Source organism: Gadus morhua, chromosome 9 (assembly GCF_902167405.1).
Source record: "Gadus morhua chromosome 9, gadMor3.0, whole genome shotgun sequence".
Classification (NCBI taxonomy): Eukaryota; Metazoa; Chordata; class Actinopteri; order Gadiformes; family Gadidae; genus Gadus; species Gadus morhua.
Window position 1 is genome coordinate 9504578 of NC_044056.1, and position 18034 is coordinate 9522611.

General features: G+C 46.0%; 1 protein-coding gene across 1 annotated transcript in view; it reads right to left on the reverse strand.

Annotated features, from left to right (window-relative positions):
- Positions 1-13311, reverse strand: part of ldlrad3 (low density lipoprotein receptor class A domain containing 3) — a 68416-nt gene extending 55105 nt beyond the window's left edge. The window contains 1 exon segment of the mRNA XM_030366239.1: positions 12934-13311. Coding sequence (XP_030222099.1) covers positions 12934-12985 — 52 coding nt within the window. The 5' untranslated portion in view covers positions 12986-13311.
- Positions 13312-18034: the final 4723 nt, after the last annotated feature.

Below are 18034 nucleotides of genomic sequence, written 5' to 3' on the forward strand. Positions count from 1 at the left end.
CCGCCAACACCAGCACAGTCATCTCACATCTCGACTATAAAGGGCGTTTGAGTACAACTCGTCGTGCTGCGGTTTGGTCTCAAACTGTCGAGCCCGTGGCTTAGAGGGAGATATTGTTCGCCCTGTCCTCGCAGCAACCATGTTTTCGGCAGCCGCACTACTGCCTATTAACGTCACCTTGGGATTACCTTCACAGAGAGGAGGAGGAGGAGGAAGAGGAAGAGGAGGAGGAAAAGGAGGAGGACAAGGAGGAAGAGGAGGAGGAGGAGGACAAGGAGGAAGAGGAGGATAAGGAGGAGGATGAGGAGGAAGATGCGGAAGAGGAAAATGAAGAAGAGGAAGAAGAGGAGGATAAGGAGGAAGAAGAAGAGGAAGAAGAGGACAAAGAGGAGGATGAGGACAAGGAGGAGGAGGAGAAAGAGGAGGAGGAAGAAGAGGGGAAGGAGGAAGAGGAGAAGGATGAAAGGTAGGAGGACATCCAAAATGAGATGCAAGATATTAGTCATCATGGAGCCATTAAGACAAAAACATGCACACACACACAGACACACACGCACGCCACGCATGCCACGCACACACACACACACACACACACACACACACACACACACACACACACACACACACACACACAATGACTGCTGGGACCACTTTAATGCCTCTGTGTTTCTCATCAGTGCCACAGCGGTGTTGCTGCCCGCTGTCCGACCCTATCCATCAACATCACCCACCTGAGTCTCCGCCCGTCACCACGGCGACAGCATGTCCCCGAATGCCCAGGCACACCCTACCTGCACACCCCACTCCCCGACCCCCACCCCCGCCCCGGACATCCATCAGTAACCCGCTCCCTCCTCCCCTCCATCACAAGCCAGTCCCCTCCTCCCCCACATCGACAATACCCACGAGCTAGCCTCCAGCCCTCTCTCCCCCCACCACACCCCCTCTCCCCCCAAAATCCCCTCTCTCCCCATCACCCCCTCTCTCCCCCTGACGCCCCCTCCGTCCACTGCGAGGACCGCGAACGAGAGGCACGACAGGAAGAAGACAGGCCCGGGGGAAGTCCTGACAGCTCCAGACTCAAGATGCTCGTCACGCGAGCCTGGGCCAATGAGACGCCCTGCTGTAGCCCCCAGTTCCACCGCACTGGGGGCATTAAAACGCAGAGCTGAAGGAGAGACCCGGAATGAATCACAGGTGCTGATAGAAGTGGGTGTGGCACACCTCCAGCGATGATGAAGAACGGTTAACTATGTTATCGTCTTGATGACGTTGTCTTGCAAACATCAGGTTGTCAGGCAGAGAGACAGAGAGAGAGAGAGACATTTTTAAGATTCAATCGTTTTCTGTTCATCGATAATAACGAAAACCCTTGGAAACAACTAATCAATATGTTAAAATGTCTCCCTCTCTCTCGCACTCTCTCTCTCTCTCTATCACACAGTTACCCATCATAAAAGAGTTGACTCCTCTATTTGCTGACAATAATAACCCATGTAAAGGAGCGAAAATAACCTGACTTTATATTGTGCATAAAAAGTGACATGCGAGACGATCCATCATTGTAAACATTACGGCTCTGTTAACTAACACCAACCGAAAGGTCATCCAGTTAAGGGGAAGTGAGTCCTTCTTGGACTGAACTGGGCCGTCATAAACAGGCCCTCTGTCTGGGTGACCTGGAGACAGGGCCAGGGTGACACAGTAATGAGAACGCGTGTGATATAACTCTCTCTGTGACCAGCGCTGGTTCAGCTGTAATGACAACCAGGGGGAAAGGTCTCGTTCTCATTGGCTCGCTCGCTCTCCCTCTCTCACAGACACACTCCATCGCTCTATTACACTCTCCTTCTGAAAACACACTTTATATTTTCCTCGATTGTTTCATCAAGACGTGGCACAGGTGTTCATTTGGTTGAGAATCGAATGGTGTTTCAATGTGTGTGTGTGTGTGTTTGTGTGTGTGTATATGTGTTCTGAATGTGTGTGTTTGTGTGTGTTCAACAGTAGCTCTTGCTGAAATTAGTGTGTCGATGGGCCTCGTTAATCATCGGGGCCACTTAATTCTGTGCAGGCACTGAGACAGTTCAAACCGGTTCTGAGCCAGCTTCGACTGGATCAGAGCAATCTTCAACTTCTTTCTTCGTTCTGATCCAGTTCCAATCGTGCATTCATTCATCCAAACTAAACCACAATGATTTTCACAATGTGTGGTAAGGAAAGGTAAAATAACCCTTTTTGACCAACAATGAATCAAAGAAATAACCGTCACACGATACATAGTTAAAAAACGACAATTGCAAAACCGCAGATAGATATCGGCAGAGACGATAACGTTGGGGTTTAAAACGAAGCACGACGACACGCATCGCTTCACGATGGATAGTGACTTAAATATGGAAGGTAGGGAGTGGGGAGCCGGCGTCCAATGAAAGGAACATTGATGCTGGCTGCCTCATTTCTCTTCCCTAACCATGGGCACCAGCTGGGGACCGATGGGACACGAGCTGACAGAGATACATGGCCCCGAGCGCTCGGCCCTGGCCGCCGTGCCTCTAAATACAAGCCCTGCAAATGAGTATAAATGCACCTCTCAGAGGACTCTTTGGTCTTCAGTCAAAGGAAACCGAATGTTTATGGAGGATTTTTCCCCCCACACACAAATTGTCCTTGGTCTAGCAACATGCAAATGGCCTTAGAAGTCCATTTTCAGTTTTGTAGACTACCATAAAATGTAATCCACCCTGAAACATCTTTTGAGGTCCAGGCGAGCAAACGATTATTCGAAAGTTTTAAACTACTAGACTATCAATGCAATACTTTTCTTGGAGCTGTATTTCTTGGAAGGTGTATTAGCTGAGGAAATTTTGCCGCATTCAGTGTATGACTTTCTTATTGGACAACCGATCATGTGGATCAATGGAGCATGATTACTGCTCCATAGTATCCTTGAGAAATCTCCCGGTGTGTGTGTGTGTGCGTGTGTATGAATTTGTGTGTGATTATGTGTACGTGTACTATGTGAATGAATACATCTGTGCACTTGTTTCTTCCTGTGTGAGAGTAACAGTGTGTGGATGTGTGTGTCTGTCCATATGTATGTGCACATGCATGTGTGTGTGAGTGTGTGTGTGTGTGTGTGTGTGTGTGTGTGTGTGTGTGTGTGTGTGTGTGTGTGTGTGTGTGTGTGTGTGTGTGTGTGTGTGTGTGTGTGTGTGTGTGTGTGTGTGTGTGTGTGTGTTTATGTGTCTGTTTACTATGTGAATGCATGGGTGTACTTGTTTCTTGCAGTGTGAGAGTAACAGTGAGTGTGTATGCATGAATCCGTGCATATGCATGAGTGTGCATGCACTTGCGTGTGGGCATGCGTACGTGTCGAGGAAGGAGCGTGTGTTTGACTGCAGAGGTCATCCGAGGAGGAAGTCCTCATAATCCATCCTAATGAGGCGTTGAAGGCCAGCTCCGGGGAAGATGAGTTCTTCACCCATGTCGGACAAAGCACCCATGAAACGCCCATGGGAATCTCACGCCATGTTTACCGCCGCTCCCCTCCCCTCGCTGCCCCCCTCCCCTCGCTGCCCCCCCTCGCTGCTCACCTCACTGCCCCCGTCCGGAGCGGCCCGGCTAAGGGAACCTTTCCCTCAGTGAGAGCGTTTTCAAAGGCCTTCACTGATCTAGAAAGCACCGCGCCTTTTTTAACACATCTTCTGAGATCCAAACAGAATTTCAATACGGCAAGGCTTTCAGTAGGATTCATTTTAATAAGCGGGGGCTGTACGACTTCAGTTCATTCTCGATAATAAAACGAAACTTATTTCATTCTTTTTTATTTTGCTAAATCACTTCATTTCTCAAAGGTATATGAATAGAATATGTCCACAGAGCGAAAATGCATGGTCAAAACAATCATTCAAACAATACCCTTCAGACAAGGAGATAATGTGTAGTGAACCGGAGAGATTCCCTTCACAGGCCCCTCACACGTCCTTCTTGATTCTATACTTAATTCTCGACACTTTCATGGCTTTCCGATCCCCCATCCTATCGCCAAGACATTTGGTAGAGGACATCAATGCCCAGTTTATAAAAAGAGAACGTGAGAAGTTACAGGGCTTGTGGCTACTCATTAGCACGGGTACACTGGGACATACCCAATTAGCCTTGCCCGCCGCTAAGAGCCCCCACAGACTCATAGACGTGCCTTAGTGGTGAACCAGACCACTAGTGGACTCGCTCACTCGCGCTCTCCTCCCCATCTCTATCCCTCTCTCCCTCTGACTCTCTCTCTCTCTCTCCCTCTGACTCTCTCTCTCTCTCTAAGCACAACTAGTATAGACGTACATAGAGGCTTCTAGCAGCCTCTTGATATTTCAAATCAAGATTGTAAGACACTGACAAACCGTAATGATTTGGAACCTATGAGATAACTCTATGTATTCTAGTCCTGATGTGTCTTACTGCAGCAGGAGACAAAGTACATTTACACTTGGCTGTTATAAATAATCCATATATCACATTATGTAATCACCAGTAAAAGAGTGATTTGCTGGAGCCATCTGTTAACTGTCAAGCCAGCCGTACCCGGAATGAGTCATTTCTTTGCAATCAGTAAAACAACACATTTAAAAAAAAACATTAGAGAAAGAACTGAGAATGAAAAAAAGTACTTTCGTGCAGTTTTTACTTTTAATCTCTCTTTTTGACACTCTCTTTAATATCTACTTCTGCTGTCCCTAAATTGCCGCTGTGACACCTGGATATCCCTTATGGGACGAATAAAGTAACATCTTATCTAATAACGTCCTCCTCAGAAGAACTGGACTGCTGAGAGTATGTGACTCTGCAGCCATTTGCCGACGATAAGCTGCGGTTGACAGGGGAAGCGACAGCTACATTAAGGCTAATTAACGTGAGCTCCGCCTTTGAGCTGGGCTAGCGAGGCGGCTAGGCTAGCCAGACAGGTGAGGCTGACGAGTCAGGCTGTTCAAACAGCGGGAGGAAAAGGATTATTCATTCCTAATGATGATAAGCACCTCTAAGAAAAGGATTACCCTGTACAGATGTTGCACACACGCATGCACAGACACACACACACACGCATGCACACATGCATGTATATGCTGACCCGCACACACACAATCTCACACAAACTCAAACACACACACACACACACACACACACACACACACACACACACACACACACACACACAAACAAACAATCTGAAACACACAAGCAGGCAGAACTGAAACTGCACAAACAAGATAAGGAGAAAGTGTGGGGCTCTGCTGTTGGATGGGGACATTAAGATTCAGTCCCATATTGACACCTGGCATCTCCTCCTCCTCCTCCTCTCCCTCCAGCCAGCAGCACCTCTGACCACCGTGACGCTCCTCCCCAACATCCATTAGCCACGAGGAGGAGGGCCTCCGACCGGAGACCATCCTAATGGGCGGGCTCCTCAGGTGCACGCACACCGTAATGGGAAACTCAACTCGCAGCGCGCCCGGTGTTAAAGTCAACGCTCGGAAATTAATTGTGACAACGAGGCAATTATTCCCAGTCTGCTGACTTGAGATTGATCTTATTTGTTCGTCGTCGCAGCCGCCCGCAGGAGCGACATCAAGTGTGCATAATAGCTCCGCTGCTCCCCAGATTGGAGTCTCGCCCGCGAGACGGAGGCCTAGCCGCGCGACAGCTAGCGCATGATAACACCAGCGCCCTGCCAGCAGGGGTAGACGGTGATGATGTGCTTTTTAAGATGGGAATCGGGGGAGACGGCCTGTTTGTGCAGGTGAGTCGTGCACACACACAAAGAGACACACAAATACACACACACACACACACGTATGCACATTGCAAGTGTAAACTCATGCACACGCACACACCAACACAAATGCGTGTGTGTGTGTAATTGCATGCGTGTGTGTCAGACACGCAGGCATTTACACACACACAGACACACACACACACACACACACACTCAATAGCAAGCACACAAATAAACATACACACACTAAAGAACAAGCACACACACACAAACATGCACACACAGACACACACACACAGATATACAAACACAGACACAAACATACTGTATGCACTAATAGGTATCCACCCAGACACCCTCAGACCAAGAGCCATGCGGTCCAGCCCTGGCGCTCTGCAGACACCAGACTGTGAAGGAACGGTTTGTTCCTGAGACAGAATGAAGCCATTGAGATGAATCAGGGCATGTCCCATGTGCTCACCGATGAAACAACCACTGAGACCAGAGGCCTGCAGGCTAGAGGACAGGGTGGAGGCTAGCGAAACAAGCACAGCTGTTTTATGATTAGAGAGATAGAGAGGGGATGAGATCTTCATACATGATGAATGATAAGGGTATGTGTGTGTAAAGAAGGGGGTCATTATGTCGTGAGAGAAGTTTCCTCCTGTGCACTGTGTGATCAGGACTTTGACCTCCATATCTTTATTATAGTCAAACAATCACTCATTTGTGAGGGAGGAAAATGGAAACAATAAAAGTCGCCATTGTGAGAACAATCTTGTTTTCTTATTATATGGACAAAAATGCTAACTTTTTTAAGGTAATTTGAACATTAAAGAAATACAGCTTTCTTAAGAAACTTAGGTAAAACCAAATATAAAGATGGAATAAAGATTCTAATATTCTCATCTTGGTCATTGGATTTGTTTGTTGTCATTGATTTACACATATTAGCACATCTCGGAAACTATCTTTGCACTAATTACGACTAATATGTCTTCTTTACTTCCATGAGCGTATTTATTCGCAGTGGTTGGGAAAAAGTCGTCCCCCCTTCACCATAACACGAGGCAGACAGCAACGCCTGCATGTGCAAAGATCTAGTCTCTTTTTTTCTGAAATTGCAATCATGAAACTTTCTGGTCGAAGAAAAAACAAAAACACTGAATGTGATTAGATGTTTGGAAGAAGAATAACGTAATTAGAGTGACCAGAGCCAGGCTATAAAGCTGGCTACTCATTACAATAATGAATCTGTCACCATTGTTAAACAACAACCACTGATGATGATAGATGCAGCCTTTCATTATGTGTGCAACAAAGTTGATTTGTCATAATTCCCCATCGAGGCAATAACGCTACAGCCAAGATTACCATTAGACGCAGGCCCTAAGACATGCAAATTGTTTTGTGTGTCTTTATAATTGTAGCCCACATTTCAATTTCTGAGAGAGTCAGCCACTCGTGGAAGTGTAAATATTTGAAATCAAAATGTACTTTCTCTCTAACTTGTTATATCCCCGGGTCTGCAAACAAAACAACGAGATCCCCTGATGCTCTCTCTCTCTCTGTCGCCCACTCTGTCTCTCTATCTCTCTCTGTCTCTCTCTGTCTCTCCCTCTTTCTCCCTCTCTCTCCCTCTCCGACGTTTTGGTTGACCTTTAAGGAGGTGTGTTTGTTTGGATTGACAGAGAGGATGCTGGGAGTGTCGTCAAAAATAGCCTGCTGTTGTTCTCCCCCGTCACCACGGCGATGACGTGACCGAGCACAGTAAACCACTCTGGCTCAGAGAGTAGGGGGCGGGGAGAGCTGCCAGGCATGTCAGCCAATCAACAGTCCCCCTTCCGGGCACGCTGTCCAATCAGCACGGGGCAGCATACAGAGGTATCTGTCCTCCCTCACAAACAGGACAACAGAGGTGCATCAAAGTGGGAGGGATGTGTGACGACATGGATGCCATGTGGGCCAGACAGTAAGCAATAGGGGCTGTGAGGTCAGGCATGGTGCTCACCAGGGACTATAACTGATGCCTGATGACTTGGCGAGATACACGGGCAAAGACAACGAAAACCTCTTGAAAACCTCAGAGTATGATCATGCCATTTCTCTTCACCAACCACCTTGGACGACCTTGTGTATAAAGATTGTTTTGTCTGATGTGCTCAGAGCAACCAAGCCACAAACAAGTGTGGGAATAGTTCCATTAGGCAGCAAAAAAAGAGTTGAGAATTACTATTGACTGCAGCATCCATTTGTATTTGTGTTTGAAAAATGAAAACCAATTTGGTTGGTCCTTAATGTCTTGCTGGCTAACAATTGCTCACGACAGTTCCTTGAATAGCAAATAGCACTCTAATTCTCGAAACCGGCTTCATCTTTCATTTTTCGCTCCTAACATGTATATTCGCCGGTCCAATATATATATATATATATATATATATATAAATACTAATTGCACGGACATCAAACCCATGTCGTTTTTCATTCACATTAGATATTCTAGGAAGAAGAAAAGGCCACCTGAACACTACATTGGCAGCCTCACTCGGTGAGGGATGGTGCTATTTTTAAGATCACATTTTGGAGGGGCGGAGATGTAGGAACGCGGCCTCTCCCAGTCCCCCGAGAGACTCCCTACGGAGCCGATCACAGCACGTGGGATAAAAGCAATGCGCCAACACCAGTCCACCGGCAGACGGGATGAGCGCATCAATCAAAATATAACCCAGCGGTGGCGGCACGCCGGGCATGACCTTGAAAAAGCAGACACGTGTTTGCGTGAGTGTTTAAAAAACTGCAGCCATGCCGAAATCAGCCCGTTTTACTGGGCTCGATCTAGATGACTGGAGGGAGGAAAAGAATGAAAGAAGAGAAGAAAACCACCACAGAAAACAATATGGCATAATAAATCCCCCTAGCCATCAGCCTTTATGTTTCCCTGGTATTTCGATACTGGTATTTCCGCACCTGTCGCTTGCTGCATACTTTATCCCTGGGCACCATCAAAGAGGCCGCCGCATGACTTATAGATCAGAGAGACCCTGGGGAGAGACCCTCCTTGCCAGGTGAGGGAACAAACACAGTATTGATTTACTGTATTTTCACGGATGAGGGCACGAGCACAGAGGACTGCCCCTGGCTGTGTGTTGTAAATAAAAGATAATGTTGGGCCAGTTTGGCTCAGAATGTGCCCAGTTATATTTGTGCTGTTGGCCATGTCTGAAATGTGACTCTGGTCATGTGGCTTTGTTTAAGAGCGCTGGGCTCCACACATACACACAAGCACAAGCACGTGTGTTCACACACACACACACACACACACACACACACACACACACACACACACACACATGCACACACTGCACTGGATAATCCTTGGCGGCCCCTCAATGTGACTATGATTGGAAGCAGACCAACCAGGCCAGCAAACAAAAACTGAGCCAATTTGACTTTTTCTTCCCCTCACCTACTGTCTATTTCCCAATCCGTCTCTCTCTCTCTGACCTTTCTCTTCTCTCTCTCTGTTTTCTCCTCAACCCTTCTCTCTTGCATCTAGAACTCTTCCTCACTCCTCCCCCGGGCGCACTGAGCAGATATGCAAGACAAGTTTGGCTGAAGAGATATATATAATATATGTTAATTTGCTTGCTGGGAATTCTTACAGAATATTTACACCTTTACTTAACAGAAATACTGAATGTGTCAGACTGAGTCGGTTAAGGTAGCTCGCTACTTACGACCCAAAACAAAATAAGATCAATATAAATATACAAGCAACAGTAAAAATATTGACTCTGCAGCTCCAATTACCATTCCTCATAATCAACATATTTTCACCTTCCTCTCCTCAGTCTGACAATACCTAGAGTGCATGGCTGAGAGCCAATTGAAGAAAGTACCAACAAATTGTATTTCAACAGCTGAGTATTATTGGATATCATTTGGTCAGCCGGGGGAGAACCACAACATTGAGATGTAGCCCTCCTCCCCACCAGCAGGGTGGATGGACAGCAGTAGATCACTTTTAAAGGAAGGCTGTCAACCCAAAATCGTTAACTTTGTTAAACGTGCTTATACGCCTTGTTTGATCGTCAACATAGTTACCTTTGACATTTTGTCGCTATTACTAATACAAGACCATCATTTAGAGAGCGTTATTGCTACGACCAAAGGAACCCAGTCCACAGAGAATAAGCAGGCGCCACGTTGTGTGTGGGCTTGCGGAGCTCCGTCTGAGCAGCGGTTGAAGGCCGCGTCCTAGGGATGTCTGATCTTCTAGGACACCCGCATTTCATGAACAGCATGACTCATCGCAACGCTCATTCACAGCAACGGTATTAGCTTAAATGAAAGTAGCACAAAGTTGCCGTGGCTCGTAACCTAGGCCACGCTCCAACATCCTTCCTAGAACTTTAAATGGTTCAAATCTAAATGTTTGAATTTGAGCTGAAACAGAGGGCTCACTTTAACTTTAACTTCTTTTTGCAATTGAATGCATGTCTATGTTGCGGTTCATTCTGTTGTCGTCTGTCTTGCTGAAATCAAAAGGGCAAACTAATTAACAAACTAAACAATTGACTAACCGATTAAAATTATTCATGAAATTAAAGAAATGTAATGAGATCAGCAGTGCATGGTTAAACAGTTAATTAATTGACACAATAAATTCAAGAATAATTAATGTCATTCGGTTCATTGTCATGATATAATTACTACAACTAGTTATTCCTTGTGTTTTATGTCGTATACCAGTAGATGAAGATAAATCATAAGCAAATATGACCATCAACTGAAAAGTGAGATGGTATGAGACATAAACACATGCAAACACACAGACACAGACACAGACACACACACACACACACACACACACACACACACACACACACACACACACACACACACACACACACACACACACACACACACACACACACACACACACATTAATTGACACAATAAATTAATCCACACACACGCACGCGCACAAAAAATCAATATGTATGGCAAGTATGTAAGTACCAGCATAGACAACACAAGATACTATAGAAAGCAAGATAAAAAAAACACTTGAGAAAAGATGGAGACATTTTTAAAATGTGAATAGAATATTAAAGATGCAGTAGGTACGATTGCTGGAACCAAATAAAACAATTACAATGGTGCTCAAACATATTATTAACATGGACAAACTGACATACTGTGAGTGAGTGCAGAGCTGCAGAAGTACAGAGAGAGGTATTCCGTTCTCAAGCTTTATAGCAGAGAAGCTCAAAGAGAAGACTATTCCCTTCTGGAAGTCAATCATCTTTGGGATTCAAGGCTACAATGTCTTTTTGAGCATATGGCTTGCTAGTAGTACCTCACAAATCCAGCGGCATCCTCGCAAGTTTAAGGTCTGACGGCAGATGAGGCCAAACCTCAATTAATGGGGTGTTCATTTTGTTTTGCCTCAAATGTAGTTCGACAAATCACGCTGCTGGGGGCGGGGACGGATAGAAGAGCAATATGGAACAGGTCTTGACTGGGAACAACCTGACAGCCGGAACCATGACTCTAGGATCCAGAGGAGGACTCATAGCTAAAACAATAGGATCGTCTTCCCACTGCCGGTGTCCGTCCTCGGCCAACAGCAAACGTAAACTTGCCCAGCAGTGGTACACTCCACCCGTCCCGTGGCAGGTGGGAAGGCAAATTGAAAAATCAAACCAATGCAGCAGGCTGGCCACAATAGAAATACCCTTGTTAAAATCATCTTCTGAAACCTCCAAATTATACTCTTCGATGAGTTTATCTTCAGGGGAACATATCCGTAATCAAACAGGAAACCCTGCGGATCACCCCCACACACCTTCTGGTCTGAAGCCCAGGCGCAGTGCGGTCTCTCCCCAGTAGTGTGACTGAAGTGCTCATTGAAGGGTTTGGCTGCAGCACTGTCAAACTTCTGGCACCGATATTAGTGAATCTCTGACAAGCCCAAAGATATTATCATATTTAGGCCTTCAGTCAGAAGCCTACATTGTAAACTGGCCATGTAACGGATTAACTGCTGAATGTTTACTTGCATCATAAATGAATCAGTTAACTGTCTAGAAGGCCTTGCTTTCTAAACAGTCGATATGAAAACCAAATATTGATATCAGCGCATCCGTTAAACTGATAAAAGGGCGATGGGACGCCCTGTAGGAACGGAGTTAAACCTACTGTTTACCCCGTTTAAACAACCTTTGCAGCTCAATTAACCAAGCATGGCATTAACACTGCCAGGGTTAGAGGTTTCATGCCCACTGAGGGGACCCGTTTCTAAGAATGCCTGCACTCACAGTATAATAACATGCCTTGGATAAAAGAGTCTGGCAGAGCCCATTATATTATATTGCTTGGTGGGTAGTCTTGTTTGTATTGTGCATGCCTGATGAACCGAACAACCAACTTCCATTCTGGGACAAATAAAGTCAGGGACCGCCTGTTCACTCAAATATCAGTGGATGTGTTTCTTTGTGAGGAGTCATCGAGTTCACTGTCACTCATTGGAATGACATGTTAACACTACAGCGGAGGCTAATATACTACTACTGCTTGGTTTACTGTAAGCTGATGCTGGGTGCCTTTGCGAGCCTCTGGCGCCCCAGCTGCCATGTCTGGGGGCGTCCCTGCACTGGAACTCCAGCTGCCATGTCTGGGGACGGCAGGACAGATTGACTTGTCAACGCCAACTTGTCAACAACCTTTGGCCATTTCTTAGACAGTCCATACAGCCCACTCTCCCTGACTGGCTCAATGGGGCGACTCTATAGATTAGTCGCAAATATTTCGCCATGATTTAACAGCAAATCTTTCTTCTCGCTCACAAAGGTGGTGGTGGGGGTGCGCAGAGGGTCTGAGCGCAGAGTTCCGGCCAATGTGTCTCCGGGGTGGTCGTTGGAGGAACAGATGACCGTGAAACAGGCTATGAGACGTATACAATGTATTCAAGTGGCGGCAGCATGACACATTCCACAGCCACAACATCACAACACGATAAATCAAACTTCTGAGATTGTGCATTGTTTCTCTAAAGCGCTCCTGCGCCTTTAAATGCGTTGTAACGGCGACAGCGCGTAGAGAAACGCAGCGGGGCTCCGGGTCAGCGATATACGTTCACCGGGACGTTATAAACTTACCGACGATGCTTGAGCCCGACCCAGAACCAAGCAGAAGGTACCAGATCCACATCTTCTGGTCCGATCGGCCTGCCCTCGATGCGCCCCACGGCGGGCCGGTTGGCTCGGGCCAAAACAAAGTTATGCGCTCTGGTCCCAGACTGGGTACTTTCCTCGTCTCTAAAGACACATACTGCCTATTTTCTCCGGTTAAAAGTAGTGTGGCATTCCGCGTGAATCATTTTTTGTACTAGTTGGGTAGCTGCTAGCACGGAATCCGGGTCCGGGGAGAGGGAGACGGAGGAGGCTTGCAGGCTGGAGGGGGTGGCCGGGGAGTCGGACGTGGGATCGGGTGTTGGTGCCGAGAGAGGCGGAGCCCACGGACCGGAGTAGAGGGCTCTTATTGCTGGGAGCCTGGGACCATGTGCTGTTGTGTCCACAGCACCTTATCTAATGCTATATTTAGTCAGGGGAATGATCGCTGCACTGCATTGTCGACGAGACGGGGATATAAAACATGTAATGGGATAGATGAGCTGTCTGATAATAAACCTGAATCTGAGGTAAGACCAGTGAACCGTTGTTTCTGTAACAGGTGGTTATACAGAAGCGTCAGAGCAACCGATCTTTGGTAGAAAGGAATGAATGGCAGTGGAGGACTGCGTTGTTTATAGTGACATGGATTATACTAAGAACAAGACACACAGTTGACACACAGTGCAGACATAATCACTCTAAACAAGTTGGCCACACAGACCTAAAGGAAGGAGATCCTTTAGGTGTCATCCATCCAGCTTGCAGAAACGTCTTGGCTATGGCAGTCTTATCGAACCGGAGTGAAACTAACTCAAACAATCTTGAATCCTTTATGAAACGTAGAAAACTGTAAAAAGCTGTGCCGGTTCGTATCAGCGGTGGGTTTAGGGTTTTGCTGGTTACACAAACCAGCAATGCAAATAGCCAACCTACACACAAATGAGTTGCAAATTCTTCCAAGGATTTTAGACGAATAATAACATTGATTTGCAAAATCTGCAACGTTTCCCTGTGTTTGGCATAGGATTGACACAAACAGCAAGCAAATCTCAAAACAGCAATGTTAATCACGGAGACATAATCTTTAGCCAACATCAGATGGATTTTATTCTGATTATAAGATTTATCTCAAATGTCAACATCGGAAGCCAAAATAATGCATCCAGACACATAAATAAGATGAATAATTATTGAAGATCCAATGGATCCTGTCACATTCTTATTGACATTGCAATCGTTGTTCTGAAGACAAATTTATTTATTTAATCTGTTCATAAACCAAACCCTAATTAGCCGCAGGGCAGCACATTGACTAATTAGTAGACTACTAATATGACCGTCAGTATTGACAAAATCATCACAACAAACCAATTATAATTTAAATATGGAACATTACATGCAGGAACAGAGAAGGGTTCTGATTGGCTCAAAACAGGGGAATTGAGTACTGCCTATTTGATTAGACAGAGAAATGGCAAGAGATATACAAGGCAATGAATAGATATATGAAGACTCAAATGGGTGTATAGTGGTATAGTTTGCCTGCGTGTGTGCATGCCTGTGTGTGTGTGTGTGTGTGTGTGTGTGTGTGTGTGTGTGTGTGTGTGTGTGTGTGTGTGTGTGTGTGTGTGTGTGTGTGTGTGTGTGTGTGTGTGTGTGTGTGTGTGTGTGTGCATGCGTGCATCCTTGCGTGCGTGTGTGTGTGTATGTGTCTGACAGTGTGAGAGGAAACTAAAGCAGACTGACAGAGGGATAAGGGGATAGCTGAGAAAGCCATAGAGACAGAGAGAGGGGGAGAGATTGAGAGACAAGAGAAAGACAGAGAGGGAGAGATAGAGAGATAGAGACAGATAGACAGAAAAAGAGACAGAGAGAGAGAGAGAGACACACACACACACACACACACACACACACACACACACACACACACACACACAAACACACACACACATACAGAGACATTTAGAGAAAGAGAGAGAGAAAGAGGGACAGAAAGAGAGAGATAGAAATATGTATCAAGGGAGATAGAGGCAGGGAAAGCGAGAAGGAGATTGAGACACACTTATGGAGGGAGAGACAGAGAGAGAGAGAGAATGAGGAATAAGAGAGAAAGATAGTCTGTGAGAACAAAAGGCAGTGAGAAGAAAAATGATGGAACCCAAACATGCAGAAGCTGTCGGCTCAGAGGAGGCAGACTAAGGAAGAGCCACCAAAGTTTAATCGTGTGACATTAAAATATTAGACATTTAAAGCTCTGGGGCTAATATCACTGTGGTTGGAAGTAACCTTTCTGAAAAGAGCGTTTGTCATCCATGCTGGAAGGTGAACTGCATTAGCGAGCCCAGCAGAAGGTAGCCTTCATCGTGATGGCCTGTACGTGTGGTGGTGGAGTCCTGTCAGAGGGGCGCTGGCAAACACAGAGTCCTCTGCAGAAGCGGACAGGGCTGCTCATAACTGCCCTGTCTGTCTCTTGGCGTCACGTTTAGCAATAACCAGGGTGATCATGGAAGGACGTCTCTGTATAAGTCAGCGGGCTCAAGCACGTGTGTTAGGTGTATGTGAGGGACGGGGCAATGAGAGGAAGACACTTAGAGAGCTTTAGCGATTCTAAGCAAGGGGAGGTCGATTAAATTGATTCCACCCGGCAGAAACATCACTTTTACTTTCCGTGCTCACACACATACACCTCTCACACCCTTGCTTGCCACATTATCTTTCATCCTCCTGTAGATTAATTAATTAATTAATTAATTAATGAATCAGCTATTTATCCTATCATATGCCTGTCCTATCTTGACATCTCTCTGTCGAGCCAGCGTCTTGCCAGGCTGCACTGCATGAGACAGCAAAAACACACCACTAATTAAAATAGAGAGGTACAAGAATGAGTTCCTTTGTGGTTTGTGTGTGTGTTTGTGTGTGTTTGCGTGTGTGCGTGTGTGTGTGTGGGGATGTGTGTGTGTGTGTGTATGTGTGTGTTTGTGTATGCGTGTGTCTGTGTTCCCGCGCAGTTAAACCACGGATATTTGGCTTGGTATATATTTCTGTGAGGGGAATTAAAGCGTTTTCATCACACAATTAAATGAGACACCAGGAAACGCACAACCTCGAGCACAATAAGATAATGGGACAAATCATTATTGAACCTGTTAACAACAAGATTGAAAAATCCATAAACCCTTCAGGCTCTGAATGACAACGTTTTTAATGAATTTGGAAAGAACATGTCGTGGGGAGAGACAGATAGACTTGTTACTTTTAGCAGCCATTTTCTAATGGCTACAGCTTAGCTCAACATTCCTTTTTAAAGCTGTTATATATATACATTATATCTATATTCATACACATTATATCAAAAAATCGAAACCTTGTTATCTGCCCGCAACATTGGAACTAAATTGCTTCCAATCATCCAATCTTGTCATCTCTATTCCATAGTACACTAACGCAGTAATGCAGACGATAAAGCTTAAGTTAATACCAGTTGATGATCGTGTTTCATTCTCATGACCACATAATATCCATATTACATCCCCACAACAACACATACCTGTCTCACAGTCTCTGATATTGTCATGGCGTGACGCACAGCCTCTCCTTGATACCTTTCCCTCCCCGGTGTGGGGCTGATGTCTAGTACCTTACATACGGTACCCCGGCCCCCCGAACGCCAGCAGCCCCCCCTCTCAGGGTCGCCTATACCGTCCCCTGCATTTCTCCTTTCAAATGTTAGATGTAAATGGATTTGAGATTAAAACGAGAAAAAAAAAAACAATTTAGGTGCAACTCAAAGCTTACAAAACCAATTACGTAGACAAATGGTAAGATGCTATCTTAGAACGGATGGTAATGGCCGCAGTAGGGAGAGAGAGAGAGAGAGAGAGAGAGAGAGAGAGAGAGAGAGAGAGAGAGAGAGAGAGAGAGAGAGAGAGAGAGAGAGAGAGAGAGAGAGCGAGAGAGAGAGAGAGAGAGAGAGAGAGAGAGAGAGGGAGGGAGAGAGAGAGAGACTGAGAGAGCGAGGAAGAGAGATATGGAGATAGAGAGAGAGAGAGAGAGAGAGAGAGAGAGAGAGAGAGAGAGAGAGAGAGAGAGAGAGAGAGAGAGAGAGAGAGAGAGAGAGAGAGAGAGAGAAAGAAAGAGGGAGAGAATGACAGAGAGAGAGAGCGGGAGATTGAGACACTTATTGAGGGAGACAGAGAGAGAGAGAGAGAGAGAGAGAGAGAGAGAGAGAGAGAGAGAGAGAGAGAGAGAGAGAGAGAGAGAGAGAGAGAGAGAGAGAGAGAGAAAGAGGGAGAGAGAGAGAGAGAGAGAGAGAGAGAGAGAGAGAGAGAGAGAGAGAGAGAGAGAGGGAAAGAGAGAGAGAGAAAGAGAGAGAGAGGGGGGGGGGGGGGATGGGTTACAATAAACAGGGTTAGAGAGGAACCAAACCCAGTTGCAGACATCAGAGACATGCATTGAAATGGAGCCTTGTGGTGATCCAGTGGGAGGCTAGCCTGTGTTCTCTGTCAGAGACATACTGGTGGAATGGTGAAGTAGACATTAGAATGATATAATCTAGAAAGTATTGTAAAGGGTTGCCTTCTCCTAAAAAATAAAGAGAGGGGATGTCATCACTAAATGTAAACGTAGCTATCCCTATGCGTCCCCCAAGGTGACTTTGTTGAACCAAGTACCTTAAACTCAGGTACCTTGTTATGTTTCTATTGCCTAAAGGTTTCCCTTCTGCCTGCTATATTTGTGTTGTACATTAAACAGAAGGAGCGAAAAGAACCCAAAGTAACTGCGACTTTGAGGATAACCTTGAGAACATTACCGCAGTGCGTGGATACAGACGCTTCAATTACCAGATATGCATAGTGCCATGTGAGTGATGGCTGTGAGCTATTGCAGTTTGAATGAGAACAGATGGAGTGTTGGACATCTGGGAACACACCCACGATGGGTTGGGTGATGAGGAGGGGGGGAGGGAGGGAGGGAGAGAGAGGAGGGAGAGAGAGAAGGAAGGGAGAAAGAGGGAAGGGAGGCAGATGGGAGAGAGAGAGGGAGAGAGAAGGAAGGGTGAGGCAGAGAGAAGGAAGGAAGAGAG